This window comes from Mercenaria mercenaria, chromosome 18, assembly GCF_021730395.1.
Source record: "Mercenaria mercenaria strain notata chromosome 18, MADL_Memer_1, whole genome shotgun sequence".
In the NCBI taxonomy this organism is placed as follows: Eukaryota; Metazoa; Mollusca; class Bivalvia; order Venerida; family Veneridae; genus Mercenaria; species Mercenaria mercenaria.
Window position 1 is genome coordinate 39,825,713 of NC_069378.1, and position 25,473 is coordinate 39,851,185.

Sequence of the window (25,473 nt, forward strand, 5' to 3'; positions counted from 1 at the left end):
GCTGCACCACGGAAATGTCGATAGCTCTTTTCCTTATCACCACTTTTTGGTGGTGGCGCTAGGGTTAAGTAGGCGTGATACAGTGCAATATTTATATATTTATACATCATTGACAGATATAAGATCATTATGTTATAATACTGCAGTAGAGAATTTTGTACTAATATTGTATCTATTTTTGATCCTATACTATATGAATAAGTATCTATTTTTGATCCTATACTATATGTAAATATTACGCCAAAATGGGTAACGTCTTTTGACGTCGTCATTGACGTCGTACTTTCCTGTGACGTCATACTATTTTGTTATTATACTCTGATGAAGTCCAATGGACGAAACATGTTAGTTTTGAAGTAAAAAGTATATTTCTGGAGTAAGTTCTTCACTTTATCTATTTCGTACTAATATTGTAGTAATTTTTGCCTTTTAGTAGGGGACATCAAATTGCTTCACTTGTTCTAACTGATTCAGTTATCTTAGTAGATACACAGTACCACTGACATTTACCATGGTCAACAGTTTTAGTTGTAATTTCAAGTTGCCAAATCTTATTCTGTCCATCTTTGCTCCCTTGAACTGAAATCTTTCAACTAACTGGGTAAAACTGCAAAATAATGCATGTTGTTCCACCTCTGATTTTTCAAATATGGATGATAGGAATTCTAAAACCACTTGGGCTGCCAAGTGTATCTTAGTGTAAATCACACATATTTACTCAAACATATTTGCTAACCCACTTAATTTAAAACCGAGTGTGCGGCTGTGAATTGATCACGGAGTCATGGTTTTTTTTTCTTTATTATTATTTGATTAGAAACATTGTGTCTGAAATCAATTGACCTCCACCTCTGATTCATGTGGAGAAGTTGGCAGTTACTTTTGGAGAACAGGTTAGTACTGGCACAGAATGCAGGAACACTGGCTGTGTTAACTGTTACATAACCGAAATACTGTTGAAAAATAGAGCTAAACCAAAAAACAAAATGATTTGAAGTTATAAATTGTGTCATTAAATCTGTTTATATGTGATGATATACTTTTAAACCTTAATTTTTGTGCTACTCAGTGGAGGGAGCATATAGATTTGGTCTTGTCCGTGTGTCTGTCCGAGAAAGTTTGTGACGCGCCTAGCTAAAAAAGTATTGGATATAAATTGATGAAACCTTACATGAGTCTATATCGTGACACGAGCTTGTGCATCTTCTATTTATCATCTCCCACTATTTTCACAGTTATGACCTCTGAAATAGTAAAAAATGCACATTTTGACCTTGTGAGGCGCCTAACTCAAAAAGTATTTCATATAAATTGATGAAACCTTTTATGAGTCTTTGTCATAATATGAACTTGGGCACCTTTTATTTTCATCTGGCTCCGCCCCCTATTTCCAGAGTTATGGCCCCTGAAATAGTAAAAGATGAACATTTTCACATAGTGACATGCCTAGCTCAAAAAATATTAGATGTAAATTCATGAAATCTTGCTTGAGTTTTTATCATGATGTGACCTTGTACACTTGGCATTCTTCTTGAGCTTTTAGCGCTAATTACTGAGTTAAGGCATTTGAAATAGCCAAAATAGTGGATTTTTTGTTTGTAATGTTCATAGGTTAAAAGGAATATGGCCTAGAATAATGAATCTTTATATAAAATGTTTGTTGAGGCTATATCCCCTGAAGACTGCAAACTTTTGAATTATTGCCCCATATTTGTGACAATTGTACCAGTGGGGGCACACCCTGTGTCCTACAGACACAATCTAGTTTTTTTTAAGTTTCAATGAACTAATTTTTGTAGGATTTTAGCAGAAAAAAATCTTTTTAAGGGTTCGTTATTTATATGTTATTTATCCACAGCTTTTCTCATTGAATTACATCTGTGCTTCATAAAGTGTGTCACTGGGAGAGGGAGGAAATCACATGACCTCTCTGCATTGTACCCTGGGTTAATGTAATACTGTAAGTATGATCTTCATAAACTGCTAATATGTACAATGTTCAAACAAAGCAGTTAATCTATTGTTATTTGTATTTAAACATTTGATCTATTCAGGCAATAGGCAAAAACCAATATTTTCCCAATTGTTCAGGATTAGCCGTTAAACTTATTTTGTGATTGTAAGTCTATCTAGTGACCACTGGGCCATGAAATACGTTTGTATTCTCTATTCGGTATTTTTCTCACGTTAGTTAATCGCAAGTTCGTCACTTGTTTTATCTATTCACGGCTGATTCAATTTTTTCATATAAAAGTAACAGAAATTTGTTGTGATTGTTCAGTAATATGTGCGAAAAAATTTATATTGGATTTCTTTAATAGGATTCTTGCAGCTTGACTAAATATCTGATAAAGTTTTCAATGAAAAGGTGACAATAGTGCTGTGGAAGATTTTATGCCTCGGCTCATCTTCATTAATATGTACAAAGGTAAGCAGTATTTTCAGTTTCCCTTTAGAAGACATACATAAGCTCAACATTACAATTTATAAAAATGTATAGTAGTGTTTCATATATATAAGCCTAAGTTACACACCAGTATGGATATAATTATGACTGAATACTGATAGCTGTTGTTTCTCAGTGTCCAGAAATATCTTCTTGGGTATAGAATTCACTTTAAGGAAAGGTAAGGGAGTAGTTTATGACTGTACTTACTGTAAATATTGCCTAGGGTAAATATTGTCTAGAATAGCATGCACGTAAGGGGTGTCACATAGTACTAGCACTACTATGATGTCATCAGAAAGTACCCAGTTCTTTTTTGTCATCATGATCTATTTTGAATGTGATAGAAAAGATATACGAGTTTAAATTGTCTGCCTGTGAGTGAAAGCTGTTTTTCCAACCCTCGGGTACAGCATGATCAAACAACCTGGCTAACGCTTGAAGTTTTTGTTCCACACTAACCCCTAGATAGGGAAAACCTTGTCTTTCATAGGCAGGTGTGTAATACCCTTATAGTCATTTAGATCTCTCTTCCACTCAACCCAGTAGTTAAAGACACCAGTGCTTCTGTTCTCAAGAAAGGGATACGGTAACACAAACATTGTTTGAAGCTGACTTAAAAACTTAATAGAAAGGAGCAGCTGATTACTGACTGAGGATATGTTATTGCTGCTGCAGATAGATCTATCCTTTAAAAGTGGGTTTGAAGTTTGCTGCTTATTCTGTATCTGCCTAGAGGAGACTTGGTGTTGAAATGACATTCCTGCATTTATGTGATATTACACCTGAGTTGTCCATCATTCATGTTGTGACATCCCTGTGTTTATATGGCATTACACCTGAGCTTATTTGACATTTCACCTGAGTTGTTCATCAAAGATGACATTCTTGTGTTTATGTGACATTACACCCAAGTTGTCCATCAGATATAAGATGACATTCCTGTGTTTATGTGACATTACACCTGAGTTTTCCATCAGATATAAGATGACATTCCTGTGTTTATGTGACATTTCACCCGAGTTTCTGCAATCTTGCAGAGAGATAGATGAATAAAGAATGAAGCCGTTCAAGCTAGGTACTTACAGAAAATAATGATGTTAAACTTATTGTTTTACTTGATTATTTCATAATGTCCCCCCATATTTATTTTTAAAGTCACTGACATGAATTCAAAATTGTTTTCAGAAAGTGAATATTGTTTAAAAGAAATTGGATTGATATAATAGTAATGTATTTGTTTCATTCAGGCTTTAAAACTGTGTGTATTATTCCACAATATTAGGCAAATGTTATATCGATATGCTATTTATGGGTAACATAATAGCTTTTTAACATCTTTTTTCGTAAGTCAATTGAAAATGATCCGTTCTTCCTGGCTGCATCATAAAGAATGTCTGTACAATAGTGAAATTTCTTTTAAATATTTGTTATTCAAGTTTGTCATTGAAAATTTTGACATTTGATATTAATACTTTTAAAGGTAGATGTATATCTATTTACATAAGAAGTTAATTAATAATGGGATGCATTTAGAGTAAACCAGAGTCATGAGTATGGAAGGGGGAGTTGACTCTCTGTTTAAGAGATACCTGTAACTTTAGGTTCAGATTGATTGATGGTTACATGTAATGCATGAGTATGGGAGGAGGAGTTGACTCGAGATACCTGTAATTTTAGGTTCAGGTTGATTGATGGTTACATGTAATGCATGAGTATGGGAGGAGGAGTTGACTCTCTGTTTAAGAGATACCTGTAACTTTAGGTTCAGATTGATTGATGGTTACATGTAATGCATGATTTGGGAGGAGGAGTTGACTGTCTGTTTAAGAGATACCTGTAATTTTAGGTTCAGATTGATTGATGGTAACATGTAATGCATGAGTATGGGAGGAGGAGTTGACTCTCTGTTTAAGAGATACCTGTAATTTTAGGTTCAGGTTGATTGATGGTTACATGTAATGCATGAGTATGGGAGGAGGAGTTGACTCTCTGTTTAAGAGATACCTGTAACTTTAGGTTCAGATTGATTGATGGTTACATGTAATGCATGATTTGGGAGGAGGAGTTGACTGTCTGTTTAAGAGATACCTGTAATTTTAGGTTCAGGTTGATTGATGGTTACATGTAATGCATGAGTATGGGAGGAGGAGTTGACTCTCTGTTTAAGAGATACCTGTAACTTTAGGTTCAGGTTGATTGATGGTTACATGTAATGCATGAGTATGGGAGGAGGAGTTGACTCTCTGTTTAAGAGATACCTGTAACTTTAGGTTCAGATTGATTGATGGTTACATGTAATGTATGAGTATGGGAGTAGGAGTTGACTCTCTGTTTAAGAGATACCTGTAACTTTAGGTTCAGATTGATTGATGGTTACATGTAATGTATGAGTATGGGAGGAGGAGTTGACTGTCTGTTTAAGAGATACCTGTAATTTTAGGTTCAGGTTGATTGATGGTTACATGTAATGTATGAGTATGGGAGGAGGAGTTGACTCTCTGTTTAAGAGATACCTGTAACTTTAGGTTCAGATTGATTGATGGTTACATGTAATGTATGAGTATGGGAGGAGGAGTTGACTCTCTGTTTAAGAGATACCTGTAATTTTAGGTTCAGGTTGATTGATGGTTACATGTAATGTATGAGTATGGGAGGAGGAGTTGACTCTCTGTTTAAGAGATACCTGTAATTTTAGGTTCAGGTTGATTGATGGTTACATGTAATGTATGAGTTATGGGAGGAAGAGTTGACTCTCTGTTTAAGAGATACCTGTAATTTTAGGTTCAGGTTGATTGATGGTTACATGTAATGTATGAGTATGGGAGGAGGAGTTGACTATCTGTTTAAGAGATACCTGTAATTTTAGGTTCAGGTTGATTGATGGTTACATGTAATGACTGTCTGTTTAAGAGATACCTGTAATTTTAGGTTCAAGTTGATTGATGGTTACATGTAATGCCGTCTGTTTGTTGTTCCATTTTCATTTAAGATGTCTTCCACCTGAGTGTGGGTACTGCTATTTCTACATTTTACAATCAAAATATACTTATACATGCATTGAAATAGGACAGTACATAATTGACAATTAATTACATCACAACCCTTCCTGAAATATTTAGTATTCTATTGTTGGTCTGATATCAAAATTGATAAATTTTATTCAGTTTGTTTGTTTGTTTGTTTGTTTTGGAAAAACGGCGTTAAACCCAAAACAAACAAACAAACAAACTGAATAAAATTTATCAATTTTGATATCAGACCAACAATAGAATACTAAATATTTCAGGAAGGGTTGTGATGTAATTAATTGTCAATTATGTATAGATCGTTCATTGGCATGTGGCATGTTGGTCTTTTCAAGTGTTTTTAGAATTTTCTGTTTATGTTTGTCCACTGGTGTGCTTAGCCACAGTTTTGTACCTGGTATTATGTGAATGTTTTCCTGGTTGTATGGGCACTATTGGTGGTTTCCTGGTTGTATGGGCACTGTTGGTGGTTTCCCTGGTTGTATGGGCAATATTGGTGGTTTCCTGGTTGTATGGGCACTATTGGTGGTTTCCTGGTTGTATGGGCACTATTGGTGGTTTCCTGGTTGTATGGGCACTATTGGTGGTTTCCTGGTTGTATGAGCACTATTGGTGGTTTCCTGGTTGTATGAGCACTATTGGTGGTTTCCTGTTTGTATGGGCACTTTTGGTGGTTTCCCTGGTTGTATGGGCACTAGTGGTGGTTTCCTGGTTGTATGAGCACTATTGGTGGTTTCCTGGTTGTATGAGCACTATTGGTGGTTTCCTGGTTGTATGAGCACTATTGCTGGTTTCCTGGTTGTATGAGCACTATTGGTGGTTTCCTGTTTGTATGGGCACTGTTGGTGGTTTCCTGGTTGTATGGGCACTGTTGGTGGTTTCCTGGTTGTATGAGCACTATTGGTGGTTTCCTGGTTGTATGAGCACTATTGGTGGTTTCCTGGTTGTATGAGCACTATTGGTGGTTTCCTGGTTGTATGAGCACTGTTGGTGGTTTCCTGTTTGTATGGGCACTATTGGTAGTTTCCTGTTTGTATGGGCACTATTGGTGGTTTCCTGGTTGTATGAGCACTGTTGGTGGTTTCCTGGTTGTATGAGCACTATTGGTGGTTTCCTGGTTGTATGAGCACTATTGGTGGTTTCCTGGTTGTATGAGCACTGTTGGTGGTTTCCTGTTTGTATGAGCACTGTTGGTGGTTTCCTGGTTGTATGGGCACTATTGGTGGTTTCCTGGTTGTATGAGCACTATTGGTGGTTTCCTGGTTGTATGAGCACTGTTGGTGGTTTCTTGTTTGTATGGGCACTATTGGTGGTTTCCTGTTTGTATGGGCACTGTTGGTGGTTTCCTGGTTGTATGGGCACTGTTGGTGGTTTCCTGGTTGTATGGGCACTGTTGGTGGTTTCCTGGTTGTATGGGCACTATTGGTAGTTTCCTGTTTGTATGGGCACTGTTGGTGGTTTCCTGGTTGTATGGGCACTATTGGTAGTTTCCTGGTTGTATGGGCACTGTTGGTGGTTTCCTGGTTGTATGGGCACTATTGGTGGTTTCCTGGTTGTATGGGCACTGTTGGTGGTTTCCTGGTTGTGTGGGCATTATTGGTAGTTTCCTGGTTGTATGGGCACTGTTGGTGGTTCCCTGGTTGTATGGGCACTATTGGTGGTTTCCTGGTTGTATGGGCACTGTTGGTGGTTTCCTGGTTGTATGGGCACTGTTGGTGGTTTCCTGGTTGTATGGGCACTGTTGGTGGTTTCCTGGTTGTATGGGCACTGTTGGTGGTTTCCTGGTTGTATGGGCACTATTGGTGGTTTCCTGGTTGTATGGGCACTATTGGTGGTTTCCTGGTTGTATGGGCACTGTTGGTGGTTTCCTGGTTGTGTGGGCACTATTGGTAGTTTCCTGGTTGTATGAGCACTGTTGGTGGTTTCCTGGTTGTGTGGGCACTATTGGTAGTTTCCTGGTTGTATGGGCACTGTTGGTGGTTTCCTGGTTGTGTGGGCACTATTGGTGGTTTCCTGGTTGTATGGGCACTATTGGTGGTTTCCTGGTTGTATGGGCACTGTTGGTGGTTTCCTGGTTGTGTGGGCACTATTGGTGGTTTCCTGGTTGTATGGGCACTGTTGGTGGTTTCCTGGTTGTATGGGCACTGTTGGTGGTTTCCTGGTTGTGTGGGCATTATTGGTGGTTTCCTGGTTGTATGAGCACTGTTGGTGGTTTCCTGGTTGTGTGGGCACTATTGGTGGTTTCCTGGTTGTGTGGGCATTATTGGTGGTTTCCTGGTTGTATGGGCACTATTGGTGGTTTCCTGGTTGTATGGGCACTATTAGTGTTTGCAAAGAAGTGGTTGTGATCATTCATGTTTTATTACACAATGAATGTTTAAGTATTACCTTCTGTACAATGAGTGATTGCAACCCTTTTTGGACTGGAAATTGGTTCAGTTTTCATAGATGATGATGACACAAGCATATATGAAACAGGACTTCTCACATGTCTCGTAATTTCTTTGACAGTTGTTGGAGAAATCTTTTCCTACTAAAAATCAGGTAATAGGAACATGTAGATATGGTTCTTTTTTCTACACTTTCACCCTCAAAAGTGCTGTTGAAAACAATCTTTACAGAAATAATGATAATGTCTCCTCCCCATAACCACATGCTGCTTGGACAGTCTGGTCTATATACTGCAGTAATAACTTGAAAGTTAGGAACCAGAATATATTAACATGTTGGATGGTATCCCAATCTAAGTCTTACATAATTATACACTAAATAGAAACATCTGATTTTAAATATGCCATGACAACATCTGAAAGAAAATGATAAATTTTCTGAAAATGTCCAATCTAAAAAAGCAAAGTTAATTTACTGTAAAAAATGTTCAGACAAAATGACTAAGTTCAGTTTCTGTTATTCACCAGATAAGTCTGTGAACAATAATTTGTGTTATCAATAACTTGTTTTAGCAGTTCAATTATACATGAAGTGTGTTTAATGACACGTGAAATGTTTTCCTTGTTTTAAAATCAATATTTGAAGGTATACATTGTCTTCAATTTCTAAGACTAGATCTGATAAAGATACTGGGACAAGTAAAATCTTGCAAAGTCAAATACAGCTTGAACGCGATATTTCAAACTCTGTCAGGTTCAGGTGAAATTTTCAGTCTCGTCATCTTTAATTTTAGTCAAGGCTATCTTGAAGTCTTCTTATAATTACAGAACAATTTACTTTCGTTTGTGTATTTAAGTTTATATTTAGTGCAAAATCTGAAAAGAAATGCACATATGTACAGAGAAACATGCAGAATTTTACATGTTTCAATTATTATACGCCCGTTTGAAAAACGGGACGTATTATGGGAACGCCCCTGGCGGGCGGGCGGGCGGGCGGGCGGCGTCCACAGACCTTGTCCGGAGCATATCTTCTACATGCATGGAGGGATTTTGATGAAACTTGGCACAGTTGTTCACCATCATGAGACGGAGTGTCATGCGCAAGAACCAGGTCCCTAGGTCTAAGGTCAAGGTCACACTTAGAGGTCAAAGGTCAAATTCAAGAATGACTTTGTCCGGAGCATATCTTCTTCATGTATGGAGGGATTTTGATGAAAGTTGGCACAATTGTTCATCATCATGAGACGGAGTGTCATGCGCAAAAACCAGGTCCCTAGGTCTAAGGTCAAGGTCACACTTAGAGGTCAAAGGATACAAGAATGAAAAATTCAAGAATGACTTTGTCCGGAGCATATCTTCTTCATGCATGGAATGATTTTGATGTAGCTTGGCACAGTTGTTCACCATAATGAGAGGGAGTGTCGTGCGCAAGAACCAGGTTCCTAGGTCTAAGGTCAAGGTCACACTTAGAGGTCAAAGGATACAAGAATGAAAACTTTGTCCGGAGCATATCTTCTTCATGCATGAAAGGACTTTGATGTAGCTTGGCAAAATTGTTCACCATCATGAGACGGAGTGTCATGCGCAAGAACCAGGTCCCTAGGGGTAAGGTCAAGGTCACACTTAGAGGTCAAAGGATACAAGAATGAAAACTTTGTCCGGAGCATTTCTTCTTCATGCATTGAGGGATTTTGATACAACTTGGCACAAATGTTCACAGCATGAGACGGAGTGTCATGCGCAAGAACCAGGTCCCTCGGTCTAAGGTCAAGGTCACACTTAAAGGTCAAAGGTCAGATACAAGAATGACTTTGTCTGGAGCATTTCTTCTTCATGCATGTAGGGATTTTGATGCAACTTGGCACAATTGTACACCATCATGAGACGGAGTGTCATGCACTGGTCCCTTCTTTAAAATTACTTCCCTTTGCTGTTACTATAAATAGCTTATATTGTAACTTTTTCATTACAAGTCGTAGGGAAAAATCGAGACCACTTTTCTGTAGTACAACATGCATGTTACATCCAATTCTGAGGTGTATTTTGAGCTATCTCTACCTGGTAAGGATTTTTGTGTGGACTTGTAATTTTTTTTTTTCGATTTTTTTTTTTTTTTTTTTTTTTCTCTTTAAAGATTAACTTCCCTTAGTTGTTACTATAAATAACTTACGTTGTAACTTTTTTATAATTGACCGTAGGGAAAAACCAAGACCACTTTTCTGTGGTACAACATTGATATTACTTTCAAATTTTGGGTGTATTTTAAGGTATCTCTACCTGGTAAGGATTTTTTTTGTGGACTTAGAAAAATAAAAGAATTACAATAATTTCTAAAAAAAACAACATTGTAAACAACTAGAAAATTAAAATTCCATTTGCAAATACAGGTGCTAGTGTAAACAAATTTGCTGTGACGGGCGTATATTGTGACATTCTGCACCCTTGTTTTCTTTCTTGTTTGTGAAAATACATCACAAATATTTTCTTTTTTTGTTTAATTTTATGAAGGTTCATTTTAAATATTTTCTTTCTTTTTATGAAGATTGATTGCAATTGCATTTTAAGTTATCACATTCACACTTAGTTCCATCTCTGTATTTTGTTTCAGTACACAGACCCTCTGCAAATTGGAATTGTCTAAAAATCAGACTGTCCTTATCCATTTCTACTGAAATCTCTGAATTCTTACTTCCAGTGCTGTTTCCATTGCTGAATTCTGGTTTCCAATGATGAATTCTTTTTTCCAGTGCTGTTTTCTGGTTTCTTGTTTCCAGTGCTGAATTCTTGTTTCTGAGTTCTGATTTCTTATTTTTAGTGCTGAATTCTTGTTTCCAGTGCTGAATTCTTATTTCCAATGCTGAATTCTTGTTTCTGGTGGTAAATTCTTATTGCTTGTTTCCAGTGTTGAATTCTTATTCCCAGTGCTGAATTCTTGTTTCTGGTGCTGTTTCAGTGCTGAATTCTTGTTTCCATTGCTGAATTCTTGTTTCTTGTTTTCAGTGCTGAATTCTTATTTCCAATGCTGAATTCTCATTTCCAATTCTGAATTCTCATTTCCAGTGCTGAATTCTTGTTTCCAGTGCTGGAGTCTTGTTACTAGTGCTGAATTCTAGTTGCTGGAAACACCTCAACCATCCAAATTGAACTGAAAATCTGTCCTTTAGCCGAGAGGTTCAAGGTATATATGTAATCTTTACTTTCAGAAAGTGAAGTCTGTAGACTGATAAATCCAGGGATAGGATTACTGTAAATTACAAAATAATTATGTTGCCAAAAAAGCATAGAATCCATGGCAAACATACAAATATACAGATTTAACTTGTGTAATTTGCATGAGTCAAATATAGGGACTTTTATGATTGAAGACAATGAACTTCCAACATGTTTTAAACCTAATACCATGTTTATTAAACTAGAGTTACTAAAACAAATTAGTAATTATAAATTCTACTGCCAATAGTTTGCTATATGATGATCAAGATCGTCTTAAGGTAAGAATATTTAAAATTCAAAGGAATAAGTCAATTTTAAAAGATGTCCATTGTGCATCTTGTATTTGAATTGTTCATGTTTAGATAATAAATATAAATGTAGAAAATCTTCATCAGATAAACTTGATTGACATAAAATACAGCTGCAACTCAGTATCTTGTATTCCAACAGGGTTCATACGCGTCAGGGAAAAGTCAGGGAAAAAATTTTTTTTTCAAGGTCAGGGAATTGTCAGGGAATTTTACAAAATGTCAGGGAAATTTTGAAATTTGGAAAATGTCAGGAAAATGTCAGGGAATTTTCTGATCTGGTTAGGCAACAATTTGTAAAGGTTAAGGCAGTTTCTTCAAATATTTCCTTTTTCATGAAAGCTATCACACTTACAACAATTAAAGCATAATTTTAAATTATATGCATATATCTATATTCTACATATTTTTCAAATTCCATATAAAAGAAACTGAAAGGGATTTGCACCCCTTACCTCCTGAGCAAATCTGGTGATGGCTATATCTAATGATTCGATCCCCTTCTCTCCTGTATAGTGTCCATTACACATAGCCATTACTATATATACATATAGTATATAATAGTATGCAATACTGTCACTTAATTATGCAGGGCTTATTTTATGTGCGATATATAAAATTGAACATAATATTATCTACAATACCTTAAAGCCATGCTTTTGCTACCAAGGTGTTTTGCATGGTATATATCCTATAGATGTTACTCTTTTTAATTGGTAATCAGAATGACAATTCCATTTTAATGTAATTTAGTAAAGCTATGTTCAGAAAAACAGTTTGATTTGGCTAATATGTTCAGGTTTCCAAAAGTAATTGCTTTATTGTCTATTGGTCATAACATAAAAACATTTGTTTGTTTGAAACAGTGTATTTGATTACTTTTTAATGCATGATAATTCATGTCATTTTGCTTGCCAATTTTAAGATAACAAAAATCATACTAGGTGACTTGGTTTGTATCGTACCGAACCAAAAAGTCAGGGAAAAATGCTTTCATGTCAGGGAAATGTCAGGGAATTTTGTCTGAAAGAATGTGTATGAACCATGTCCAAGGGATCCAGCGTTTTACTCCACGATAACCAAAATTTGACTTAAAGTGATATAATGTGCACATGTTTTCAGGACAGGACTTGAAAATGTCTTTGAGATTGTTGGAACTTTGAGATTGCTGGAACTTTGACTTTGAGATTGTTGGAACTTTGAGATTGTTGGAACTTTGAGATTGCTGGAACTTTGAGATTGCTGGAACTTTGACTGAGATTGCTGGAACTTTGAGATAGTTGGAACTTTGAGATAGTTGGAACTTTGAGATTGCTGGAACTTTGAGATTGTTGGAACTTTGAGATTGCTAGAACTTTGAGATTGTTGGAACTTTGAGATTGCTGGAACTTTGAGATAGTTGGAACTTTGAGATTGTTGGAACTTCGAGATTGCTGGAACTTTGATTTTGAGATTGTTGGAACTTTGAGATTGTTCAAACTTTGAGATTGCTGGAACTTTGAGATTGCTGGAACTTTGACTTTGAGATTGCTGGAACTTTGAGATAGGTGGAACTTTGAGATAGTTGGAACTTTGAGATTGCTGGAACTTTGAGATTGTTGGAACTTTGAGATTGTTGGAACTTTTAAATTGCTGGAACTTTGAGATCGTTGGAACTTTGAGATTGCTGGAACTTTGACTTTGAGATTGCTGGAACTTTGAGATAGTTGGAACTTTGAGATTGTTGGAACTTTGAGATTGCTGGAACTTTGAGATTGTTGGAACTTTGAGATAGTTGGAACTTTGAGATAGTTTGAACTTTGAGATTGCTGGAACTTTGAGATTGTTGGAACTTTGAGATAGTTTGAACTTTGAGATTGCTGGAACTTTGAGATTGGTGGAACTTTGAGATAGTTGGAACTTTGAGATTGCTGGAACTTTGAGATTGTTGGAACTTTGAGATTGCTGGAACTTTGAGATTGTTGGAACTTTGAGATAGTTGGAACTTTGAGATTGCTGGAACTTTGAGATTGTTGGAACTTTGAGATTGCTGGAACTTTGAGATTGTTGGAACTTTGAGATTGCTGGAACTTTGAGATTGTTGGAACTTTGAGATAGTTGGAACTTTGAGATAGTTGGAACTTTGAGATTGCTGGAACTTTGAGATTGCTGGAACTTTGAGATTGTTGTAACTTTGAGATAGTTAGAACTTTGAGATTGCTGGAACTTTGAGATTGTTGGAACTTTGAGATTGTTGGAACTTTGAGATTGCTGGAACTTTGAGATTGCTGGAACTTTGAGATTGCTGGAACTTTGACTTTGAGATGGCTGGAACTTTGAGATTGCTAGAACTTTGAGATAGTTGGAACTTTGAGATTGCTGGAACTTTGAGATTGTTGGAACTTTGAGATTGTTGGAACTTTGAGATTGCTGGAACTTTGAGATTGCTGGAACTTTAAGATTGCTGGAACTTTGAGATTGCTGGAACTTTGAGATTGTTGGAACTTTGAGATTGTTGGAACTTTGAGATGGCTGGAACTTTGAGATTGTTGGAACTTTGAGATTGCTGGAACTTTGAGATTGCTGGAACTTTGACTTTGAGATGGCTGGAACTTTGAGATTGTTGGAACTTTGAGATTGCTGGAACTTTGAGATTGCTGGAACTTTGAGATTGTTGAAACTTTGAGATTGTTGGAACTTTGAGATTGCTAGAACTTTGAGATTGCTGGAACTTTGAGATTGTTGGAACTTTGAGATTGCTGGAACTTTGAGATTGTTGGAACTTTGAGATTGTTGGAACTTCGAGATTGCTGGAACTTCGAGATTGTTGAAACTTCGAGATTGTTGGAACTTTGAGATTGCTGGAACTTTGAGATTGTTGGAACTTCGAGATTGCTGGAACTTTGAGATTGCTAGAACTTTGAGATTGCTAGAACTTTGAGATAGTTGGAACTTTGAGATTGCTGGAACTTTGAGATAGTTGGAACTTTGAGATTGCTGGAACTTTGAGATTGCTGGAACTTTGAGATTGCTGGAACTTCGAGATAGTTGGAACTTTGAGATTGTTGGAACTTTGAGATTGCTGGAACTTTGAGATTGTTGGAACTTTTAAATTGCTGGAACTTTGAGATTGTTGGAACTTTGAGATTAGAGAATTTGAGATATCAAGTTCTGAGTTTCAGCTGTATATTAAGTAACTAAGGGACGCGGTGGTTTAGTGGATAAGATATTGGCTGCTCAATCAAGGGGTTGTGGGTTTTAGCCCCACTGGGGTCACGGCCATGACTTCTCATATGTCACCAGTACTGGTTTTTCAAGGAAGCTGTCTCGAGAGTGGTTTCAGTAAGCTTGAAGCTTTCATCACAATTGAGCTAAAATAAATTAGTATAAACTGACTGTGTTTGTAGAACTACAGTCACACTTGAATGTCATGTATAACATTAATTTGTTAAAAAAAGTTGTGCAGGTTTATGCTGTACTTATCTATACTTGTATTATATGTGTACCATTTTTGCCTTACACATAGAAAATGTTAATTTCATGTTGACATGTGGACACTATAATGAAGTAATTGCTCATTAATTTCAATAACAGATTTTGGTCGAATATATTTTAAAATGAAATACAATGATACACAAGGGGTATGTAATTGTGGCACCGACTGGCAATGAATTTTTGGTTGTTAGACATATAATTTTAAGGCTTACACACGTGTGCCAATTATTATAGCGATCTTTCTTATCGAGGAATCTGTCCGGGTAAAAGCGAACTTGAAGTGTTATATCAATAACAATGAAAGGTAATTATGAGTTTTTCACAACTCTTAAGTAGTTTTATTTGACTATTCAAAAGAAAAAAGAACAGGCTTATGATGTTGATGAAATTACTTTAGAATTGTTTGTTCAGCACTTGAAGACCATATGAAATTTTTTACAAGATTAAGGGAAGTAGGCAAAGGTTTATACAAAATGGGTTAAAATTTATTGTAAATTTAGGGCAAGTTCACTAAAACAAATATTTTGAAGAAGAGAAATGATTGCAGTATATATATTGCCAAATGGACTTTTAATGTGCTGCTTATTTTGTTTATGTATGTTTATAAGCCCTGTGCTTCCACAGCAACAAAGGGGCCTCCGTGGCCGAGTGGTTAGAGTCGTTGACTTCAAACCATTTGCCCCTCATCGATGTGGGTTCGAAACCTCATTTGGGGCGTAGAATTCTTCACATGAGGAAGCCATTCAGCTGGCTTACGGAAGGTCGGTGGTTCTACCCAGGTGCCCGCTCGTGATGAAATTGTGCACGGAGGGGCACCTGGGGTCTTCCTCCACCATTAAAGCTGGAAAGTCGCCATATGACCTAAAATTGTGTCGGTGCGACAATAAACCCAACAAAATAAATAAATCCACAGCAACAAAATGAACATTCCTCAGCATGCCCAGGGAAAGCTGATACCACCATTCATATTCTCACCATTGTTTCACCAAAATACTTTGTTTTACCTCTTTTTTGCCATACACTTAGCTCACAAAATCATGGTCTTTCACCTTCTATAATTCACAAAATAGCAACAAATAATGCAGATTATGTGAAATATCACCTCGGTCAATGTTTTTGCACACCATATTTAAAATAGTCTTATAAATTCTAATTTTATGTAGTAATGTAGAGTGTTTCTGGCTTTCCAAAGTTTACAATGTAATTTATATACATATTTGCATCATTTAGTTCTGCAGAATTTGTTATAAAATTATAAAGTTGTTAGATTTTATGATGTTTTACTTCTATTGCCCTCTAAAATTTGTGTAGATATTGACATGCAGCTTGATTAAAGATAGAACATGAAAGTAGTACCATAAAAGTATAATGATGCTGTCGGTATCCTAGAATATTGTTTCTTACTTCAAACTAATGTATGTCCTATATATGCTCCTATCTTATTCAGACAATCAGAACATTATACAATAATTTAAGCAATTGTAAAAAAATTTAAAACTACTTTTTTGTTAGAAATGGACAAAAAAAAATGGAAAAGTCTGACTATATGACCAAACTGAAACATTGACCTTTATTATTGGTAAAAATTTGTCACTTTTCAATAAAAGGAGTACACTAACAAGTAATTATTTATGATTTTTATTGCATTTTTAACCATTCTCTTTCAGTACCCAATTTTTTGAAATATATTGAATTTTATGAGGCATGATAGTATATCAGAAAAAAATAAATTCCAGGCCAAATACGACTATAATCATTTTACCATTATGAAAGGAAAATAACATTTTTATTGTCAAACTTTTGCCTATTGTTAAAGTTTACTTTTTTTATTGCCAATTTCATTACAATTTAAAGTATTCTGAAGATACTGAATTGAGCTACAAATTAATGTTTTGTCACTCTGAAAAGGTGTTTTATGTCCTGTAAAAAGGTAATTATTTAAACTTTTCTCCAGTGTAAGGAAATTAAAATATCTTTGTTACATATTGTTCCAGATATTTTCTCACACATTTTGTCTTATATTACATTGTAGCTTCATGGGAGAATTTTTTTCTCCACATTGTCTTTGAATATAGTTTAAATATTCCATCATATTCTTTGATAACATATATTGTATTTTAGCTTTTTTTTTGGATTAAACCTCCCATTTGTAAAGAAACCGTTGACTCAGCAATACATTCAACTTGTAATTAGATTGTAAACTTTCAATGGACATAGCAAAAATTTCTTTTTTACTAAAAAAAATTGGATTGGATGAAGTTGATGTTTGCTCAGCCTCATATATGATAAAAATAGAGTTCTAACTGAGGAATAGAGATGATGGGTTAAGTCCACTTTGAAGTCCTTTATTCTATTTATAGATAAAGGTTCAGTTATATTGAGAAAATAATGAAATATGAACACAGGGAATGAGAAAACTGTTTTTAAAGTCCACTTTTCTTTGAAGCTGTTTATTACATATAGATATCTGGAAGTTCAATTATATAGAATTTATTAATTTACTCCTCAAAGGTATTTACTCTGGCAGTGGTTTACATTAATACATTTTTCTCTGATTGAACTGTTGACATCTAAATGGTTATAACAATAACTAATTGGCCCAAATTTTAATAATCTTGTAATCAAAGAAATGCAATGAATGTATGTTCTAAAGGCCTAGTTGACAATATTGATGTTCAACATATAAATTTATCAAATGAGGTGTACATGATGAATGTATGTGGACAGTATTGAAGCTCAGTATATAATTTATCAAATGAACCATGCATGATGAATGTAGAAATGAAGTTAAAAATATGTTTTATTTGTACTTATATTTGTTAGTTCACTGTAAGTCATTGGATACTTTGGTTTATAGAGGTTATTTATAGAGAATTTTTGTTTGTTTCAGCAGAAGATCAAAATTTCTTTGTCATGCACAATTTTATGTTGGAAATACTTTATTCTATGACTTTCATAGATTTCTTTTACATTTTATTTGAAATTACTCGAAATAAAAATAAACACACATTGCCTCCTCTATATGTTTAATAATTACCTTGCAAACAATTCTATCATAACAACAAATGTAACAAAATAAAGTGATCATAAGTTAAATAATTAATAACTTTTTATGTCAAAAATAAGTAACCTCCTCAACGGGACCGGGTACGCCTGAGGCTCCTGCCCAGCTGATGAAGGTTAATGAACTTAACTGCCTTGCCAACAATTCTGAACATACTCAACAACAAAAATTAAATGTGACAAAAATAAAGTTATCCGTTAAGTAATTAAGACCTAATTCAATCTTAAATACGCAGTAACATTTTCAACGAGACAGGGTAGGCACAGAAGCTCCTGTCAAGTTGGTTTGAAGGTTCAATTCCATTTACATAATATTATAACAAAATGGGATAGTATTATAATAAGCTGGGTTGTAACGGCCGCTCTAATTAAACTTGATAGGGTAAGCGCGAGGGCTCCGACCAAGTTGATGAAAAAATTCACTCGACGGGAAGGAGACCAAGCGTGACATGCCAGTCAGTCCGAATAATCAAAAATCATACCTTAACGGAAAATATGTAACTGCAACGCAATGCAACAACTTAAACAAACTAAGGTTAAATACCAATTGCGGTTCTCGTTACTTGAGAGAAGTTTGGGACTATAAACAAGCGAGGCTCCATTCAAGCTCATAGTCTTTTTACTCACGTTGTTGACGTCGAAAAACAAATCATCAAAAAGAAAGATAAGCAACCTTACATTACCTAAATCCAGTTATTTACTACAGTGGTTTACTGTTTATTAATGCCTGTTACACAACCCCGAGCAATATAGGTCCTACCACACTATAAGAATCGGTCATAATACTTAACTAGGGAACGGCATCAAAACTGTGGTATTCTACTGCAATCTTACACTACATTACTAAATATTTACTGTAAAAATCTTTATTTTATTTAACGATGCCTTTTTACGCAACGCAAAGCAATCTAGGTCCTACAGTACTATAAGAGCCGGACAAAGTGATCCAAAGCAACTTCGAGTCATACGACTTTATTAAAGAATGGCATCAAACCTGTAGTATTCTATTGCAATCTAAACTAATTATTTACTGCCGAAAACTTTGTACTATTTACTGATGCCCTTTACGCAACTCAACGCAATTTGGGTCTTGCCGTACAATAAAAAACCGGACCTGTTGACCCAAGGCAACTTCGAGTCACAACAGTTTATTAAAGAATGGTATCAGACCTGTAATATTCCACTGCAATCTAAACTAAATACTTCCTACAGAAAACTTTGTACTACATACTGATGCCTTTTACGCAATGCAACGCAATCTGGGTCTACCGCACTATAAGACCCGGACCTAGTGACCCAAAGCAACTTCGAGTCATAACATTTTATTAAAGAATGGCGTCCAATCTATAATATTCCACTGCACACTTAACTAAATACTTCCTACAGAAACTTTGTACTGTTTACTGATGCCTTTTACGCAATGCAATGCAATCTAGGTCCTACCGTACTATAAGAGCCGGACCTAGTGACCCAAAGCAACTTCGAGTCATAACATTCCATTACAGAATGGCATCAAATCTATAATATTCCACTGCACTCTTAACTAAATACTTCCTACAGAAAACTTTGTACTATTTACTGATGCCTTTTACGCAATGCAACGCAATCTAGGTCCTACCGTACTATAAGAGCCGGACCTAGTGACCCAAAGCAACTTCGAGTCATAACACTTTATTATAGATTGGCATCAAACCTGTGACATTCCACTGCGATCTTAACTAAATATTTACTGCAGCAAACTTTGCACTATTTACTGATGCCTTATACGCAATGCAACGCAATCTAGGTCCTACCGTACTATAAGAGCCGGACCTAGTGACCCAAAGCAACTTCGAGTCATAACACTTTATTATAGATTGGCATCAAACTCGTGACATTCCACTGCGATCTTAACTAAATATTTACTGCAGCAAACTTTGTACTATTTACTGATGCCTTATACGCAATGCAACGCAATCTAGGTCCTACCGTACTATAAGAGCCGGACCTAGTGACCCAAAGCAACTTCGAGTCATAACACTTTATTAAAATATGGCATCCAGCCTGTGAAATGTCACTGTAGTCTTAACTAAATATTTAGTGCAGAAAACTATGTACTAATTACTGATGCATTTATACAATGTAAAGTAATCTAGGTCCTACCTAGCTATAAAAGATATACCTAGTGACCCAAAGCAACTTCGAGTCAAAACAAATTATCAGAGAATGGCATCAAACCTTTGGTCTTCTACTGCAATCTTAACTAAATACTTACTGCAAAATCTTTATACTATTTACAGATGCCTTTTTTTGCAATGCAAAGCAATTTAGATCCTACTGTACTACGAGTGCCGGACCTAGTGACCCAAAGCAACTTCGAGTTATAACACTTAATTAGAGAATGGCATCAAAACTGTGGTATTCTACTGCAATCATATAAATACTACATAAATAAATTTTCACTGAAAAAATCTTTATACTATTTACTGATGCCTTTTATACAACACAAAGCAGTCAATGTCCTACCGTACTATAAAAACCGGACTGAGTGATCCAAAGCAACTTCGAGTCATAACACTTTATTAGAAAACGGTATCAAAAACTGTGGTATTTTACTGCAATCGTAGATAACTAAATATTTACTGCAAAGTGTTTACTATATACTGATGCCTTTCATGCAACGCCAGGCAATCTAGGTTCTATACTGTACTATAAGACCCGGACTTAGTAACCCAAAGCAACTTCGTGTCATAACACCTAAAACATTATGCTATTATGTATTGTAGTCTTAGGCAAAGCAAACTACACAACAGCGATTAAACTCGTACAAGCCCCGGTTTGCAAGAACGTATGTGGCAATTGCGATGCAACAAGCTAACTACATTATTGAAGCTGTCATGTCCCCTCGGGTACGAATTGGAAACGACCGACGAGAAATGATAGCTGAATGTCTAACAAAGATGCTCTAGATTAGATATAATTATAAACGCTTACTAAATGCATTTAATATAGATATCACGCAGTCTCCCCCCTGCCAACTTGAATTCTCCGGTAATATATCATGATAACGTAGAGCGACAATTAAATTATTGTGTCGTAGGCTACCATAAAAGCATGAAATAAATAATTTTATCCCTTCAAAAGCAAGTTCCATAACAAGCTTTAAAACAATATATTTGTAATGAACGTTATCTGATTGAGGATCCAGAGTATACAAACACTTGGCATTTAAACGCACATAATTAGATAACACACATTAAAATTGATAACACATCTTATGTTACTGTTTATCTCCACACTTGCTGAATGGCATATTATCCGTGTTCCACATCTAATCATTGTCTTCAGCAGTCCAATACTCCGAGCAAATATGTGTGAAATCGTCTTTGGAAACCTTTTGATTTTTTTTGTACACTCATCCTCGTCAAGTAACGATCTGAAATATATGACTAGAGCAGAAAATCTGTCTCAACTCTCCTACTGAAACAGCTCGAGATAGAGAGAGAATAATATAATAATGTTGACAAAATGAACATATATGTAAATTATGTGGAACTGGTAAAGAATATTAAATGCACTTCCTTTTGCTATGTCCTTGTTTACAGAAATTAAGAGCAAAGCATATTCCAGAAATATTGTATCAATTTATGTCTACTCATTTATTATCCTTATAAGCAGTAGCAATAACTACAATAAAAATGTTGCCATGTACGCATACTATGATTTCATAGAACGTAAACGTTTGCTTTAAATATAATAATATGTACTATATACATGAAACTAAAGTATACAAGTTAATAGGTTTATATTATGAATAAGATTTGACTTTACGTCCCGTATTCCATAAATGTATACTGCTGATTGTATATACATGCATATTTTAATTTTGGGCCGGTGGCCGCTACATCAAATAAACTTCGTCATTATCATTGTCATATTGAAACTGGACGGAAACGCATTTTATAAAACAGAACATTGCAAGCGGCGCCTTTGTAATCTCATTATGGGGTGTGGCGGGTGGGCAAAATTGTCAACTTTACATGTAATCGCTCAGCCAACGTACAAAAACAGACAGAGAGCTGCACGAGAATTCTCAGCTTTTTATGCAAGTTTAACAGACTGTTTACCGATATCAAATTTAACTAGCTACAGGCTTGTATAAACTCGGGTACCAATTTATAACGATAAGAGCGAGGGCGTATCGGTTCCATTGCAACGGACGTGACATTTGATTTCTCTAAAAATAAATCAAATTATTTTAAAAGAAAAATAATTTTTATTATTTGAAATTACTCGAAATAAAAATAAACACACATTGCCTCCTCTATATGTTTAATAATTACCTTGCAAACAATTCTATCATAACAACAAATGTAACAAAATAAAGTGATCATAAGTTAAATAATTAATAACTTTTTATGTCAAAAATAAGTAACCTCCTCAACGGGACCGGGTACGCCTGAGGCTCCTGTCCAGCTGATGAAGGTTAATGAACTTAACTGCCTTGCCAACAATTCTGAACATACTCAACAACAAAAATTAAATGTGACAAAAATAAAGTTATCCGTTAAGTAATTAAGACCTAATTCAATCTTAAATACGCAGTAACATTTTCAACGAGACAGGGTAGGCACAGAAGCTCCTGTCAAGTTGGTTTGAAGGTTCAATTCCATTTACATAATATTATAACAAAATGGGATAGTATTATAATAAGCTGGGTTGTAACGGCCGCTCTAATTAAACTTGATAGGGTAAGCGCGAGGGCTCCGACCAAGTTGATGAAAAATTCACTCGACGGGAAGGAGACCAAGCGTGACATGCCAGTCAGTCCGAATAATCAAAAATCATACCTTAACGGAAAATATGTAACTGCAACGCAATGCAACAACTTAAACAAACTAAGGTTAAATACCATTGCGGTTCACGTTTGCGTCTATTATGACAACGCGCGAGCTAGATCAATCGGGCTTACAATAGTGTTAAGTCAAAAAACGTTTAAACTGATACCGATTAACGAATCTAACGCCCGGTCACCTTCCAGTCGATAGAATTTTCCCGCCACAATAAATTTTCAGAAATTTATCCCCCAAAATTCTTATCGATTGGAAGCCATGTTCTTAGAAATATAATCTTTTAAACACAGTTGCTAAATGCGATAGCCCAGCCCTGCAGCAAAGATTGTATTTACCTTATGATGTCTTTTAGCAGACAGAATCTTTCTTTCTTTAATTTATTTTTATTCATTTATTTACTTATTAATTCATTTATTAATATATTTATTTTAATTATATTTGTTTTGTTTTCTAATAATATAAGATGTTATTTTCTGTTCAAATGCTGTCTTCTAATGTTGTAGTTGTTTATTAGCAAAATTATCCACAAAGACCCGCGGTTCTCTTCATGACTTACAAAACATCTAAGTGGCAACTGTTGTGGCAATGAAATGTCAATACGCTACTTTTAGGATGATAACAGTAAATCTAATGTTTATTTTAAAACGACATATTTATTCTGTACGTACACGGCCGATATATAGGTCATGCACACACCTGTTTGATATAAGCTACACGCCTCGTTGAATATGCCATGTCGATAAAGTAGAATGCTTGACATGTAACCGTTTACTCTATGTTTTTAAATTGCTGCCACTTATTCATCATTAAATATTTTTCTATACTGTTTTTTGTGTTTTCCGGCCAAAAGTTTGAATTATGTGCATAAAGTGCTTTACCTGTATTTACTATAAAAACTAAGTAGTTATTTATGATCGTGCCATATAAAATTTCACATGTAATCCTGCATAAAATCAGCTGTTTTTATGTAATTTTGTTGAATTTTCTGTCAATAATTTATCAAAAATGCTATAGAATTCCAGCTATATTTATTCTCTAGCGGTGCTGTATGTTTGAGGCCATAATATTAAATAATGAACTTTACACGCATGTTTTTTATGTACGTGACGCCCAAATTTCGCGTGAGCCGTTTACATAACTAATTACTAGTTTCTGTACTGTTTATTTACTTATACATCTTCACTACTACATTTTTCTAATATTCACTGCTAAATTTTCCTATGATGACTACCTCTTTCATACCCAGTTTTCCCGGACCGTGCACCAACCAGTATGTACTTTTGCCGTCCGATAGTAAACCCGTTCATCCTAGATTTTGAACTAACCTTACCATAAAACTAGGCCAATGTAATGATTCAGTTTCTACGGGACGATACTAATAGGCGATACAAATGGGCCCGCAACCCTTCCAGCTTCATCTTCCTTATTTCTTTCTGTATTATACAAGAATTCAGTGCAACCGAGCAAAGATTTTTTGAATTTGAAGCAATCGAGAATAGGAAACTCTTGGTTAAAACCACCCATCTGCTTTACCGTTATCACGTGCATATCGTTTCAAAGCGTTTATATTAGCTGGTGATTTGGCAGAGTTAATTATCCGAACTGAAAAACTCATCTTTGTGAACGCGATGTTTGAAGGAATTTACTTGCAAAAAGAGGATTTTTATACCATTATGCCGCCACACCCACTTTGAGAATTATTACATGGAATATTGCTACTTGTACAGTTATCAGAAAGAACTACATCAGAATTTGAAAGAATTTGTTCAAAGTCAATAACAATTGACCCACCAGAATAATCCTGTAGTAGTCTGTTTCCTCTATCGTCAATGTCACCAGTGTTGACTGTTCGACCTTCGGGTGCCACAAGTTCGCCAGCAGGCCTGCTTTCAAGGTTACACTCGTCGGCTTTTCATTTACGACGGACCTCTCGTATTACGCCTGTTCTCTTCATTGTCGGTTGTTGTGTCAGACCAGCCCGCTTCTCTTATTACAACCTCTCGGCAAGCGTAGAGAATTAAATTCTTTATAAAATTGTCAACTCAAAATTGTCAACTTTACATGTACTCGCTCAGCCAACGTACAAAAACAGACAGAGAGCTGCACGAGAATTCTCAGCTTTTTATGCAAGTTTAACAGACTGTTTACCGATATCAAATTTAACTAGCTACAGGCTTGTATAAACTCGGGTACCAATTTATAACGATAAGAGCGAGGGCGTATCGGTTCCATTGCAACGGACGTGACATTTGATTTCTCTAAAAATAAATCAAATTATTTTAAAAGAAAAATAATTTTTATTAATCTGGTAGTCATATTTTTTGTTTTTGATAGCACATCTAAGCATTCCATGGAAAGAATTTCCAATTATAATTTTATCATTCGTATTATTAGTCATTTTAGGTTTTTGAAGAATTTTGCAGTCAGTACACAGTATGCCTCAACCAGGTTGAAGGATAGTGCAGTCAGTACACAAGATGCCTCAACCTGGTTGAAGGATAGTGCAGTCAGTACACAAGATGCCTCAACCTGGTTGAAGGATAGTGCAGTCAGTACACAGTATGCCTCAACCTGGTTGAAGGATAGTGCAGTCAGTACACAATATGCCTCAACCCGGTTGAAGGATAGTGCAGTCAGTACACAATAAGCCTCAACCCGGTTGAAGGATAGTGCAGTCAGTACACAGTATGCCTCAACCCGGTTGAAGGATAGTGC

At 35.7% G+C, this 25,473-nt stretch overlaps 2 protein-coding genes across 4 annotated transcripts in view; one reads left to right on the forward strand and one right to left on the reverse strand.

Moving 5' to 3' along the window:
- Positions 1-319: 319 nt before the first annotated feature.
- Positions 320-25,473, forward strand: part of LOC123537831 (uncharacterized) — a 100,320-nt gene continuing 75,166 nt past the window's right edge. For 2 of the 3 annotated variants that reach the window (XM_053529397.1, XM_045321681.2), the window contains exon 1: positions 2,011-2,428. The gene's annotated coding sequence lies outside the window, so the exon portion shown is untranslated. Of the gene's footprint in view, positions 377-1,893; positions 1,961-2,010; positions 2,429-25,473 lie in introns of those variants that run through there. The other variant, XM_053529396.1, reaches the window with a different exon arrangement.
- On the reverse strand, positions 12,455-23,493 carry LOC128550547 (uncharacterized). Its single transcript, XM_053529786.1, has 2 exons — positions 23,455-23,493; positions 12,455-14,473 (listed from the first exon to the last, which is right to left on the reverse strand). The coding sequence occupies exons 1-2, from the start codon at positions 23,491-23,493 to the stop codon at positions 12,455-12,457; spliced, it is 2,058 nt and encodes a 685-aa protein (XP_053385761.1).

Excerpts from the sequence above, each read along its gene's own strand:
- LOC128550547 (XM_053529786.1), bottom strand. The coding sequence starts at position 23,493 with ATGGCATATTCAACGAGGCGTGTAGCTTATATCAAACAG. Across the intron at positions 14,474-23,454 it reads GTGTAGCTTATATCAAACAG|TTCCAACAATCTCAAAGTTC; the intron begins GTGTGTGCATGA and ends GCAATTTAAAAG.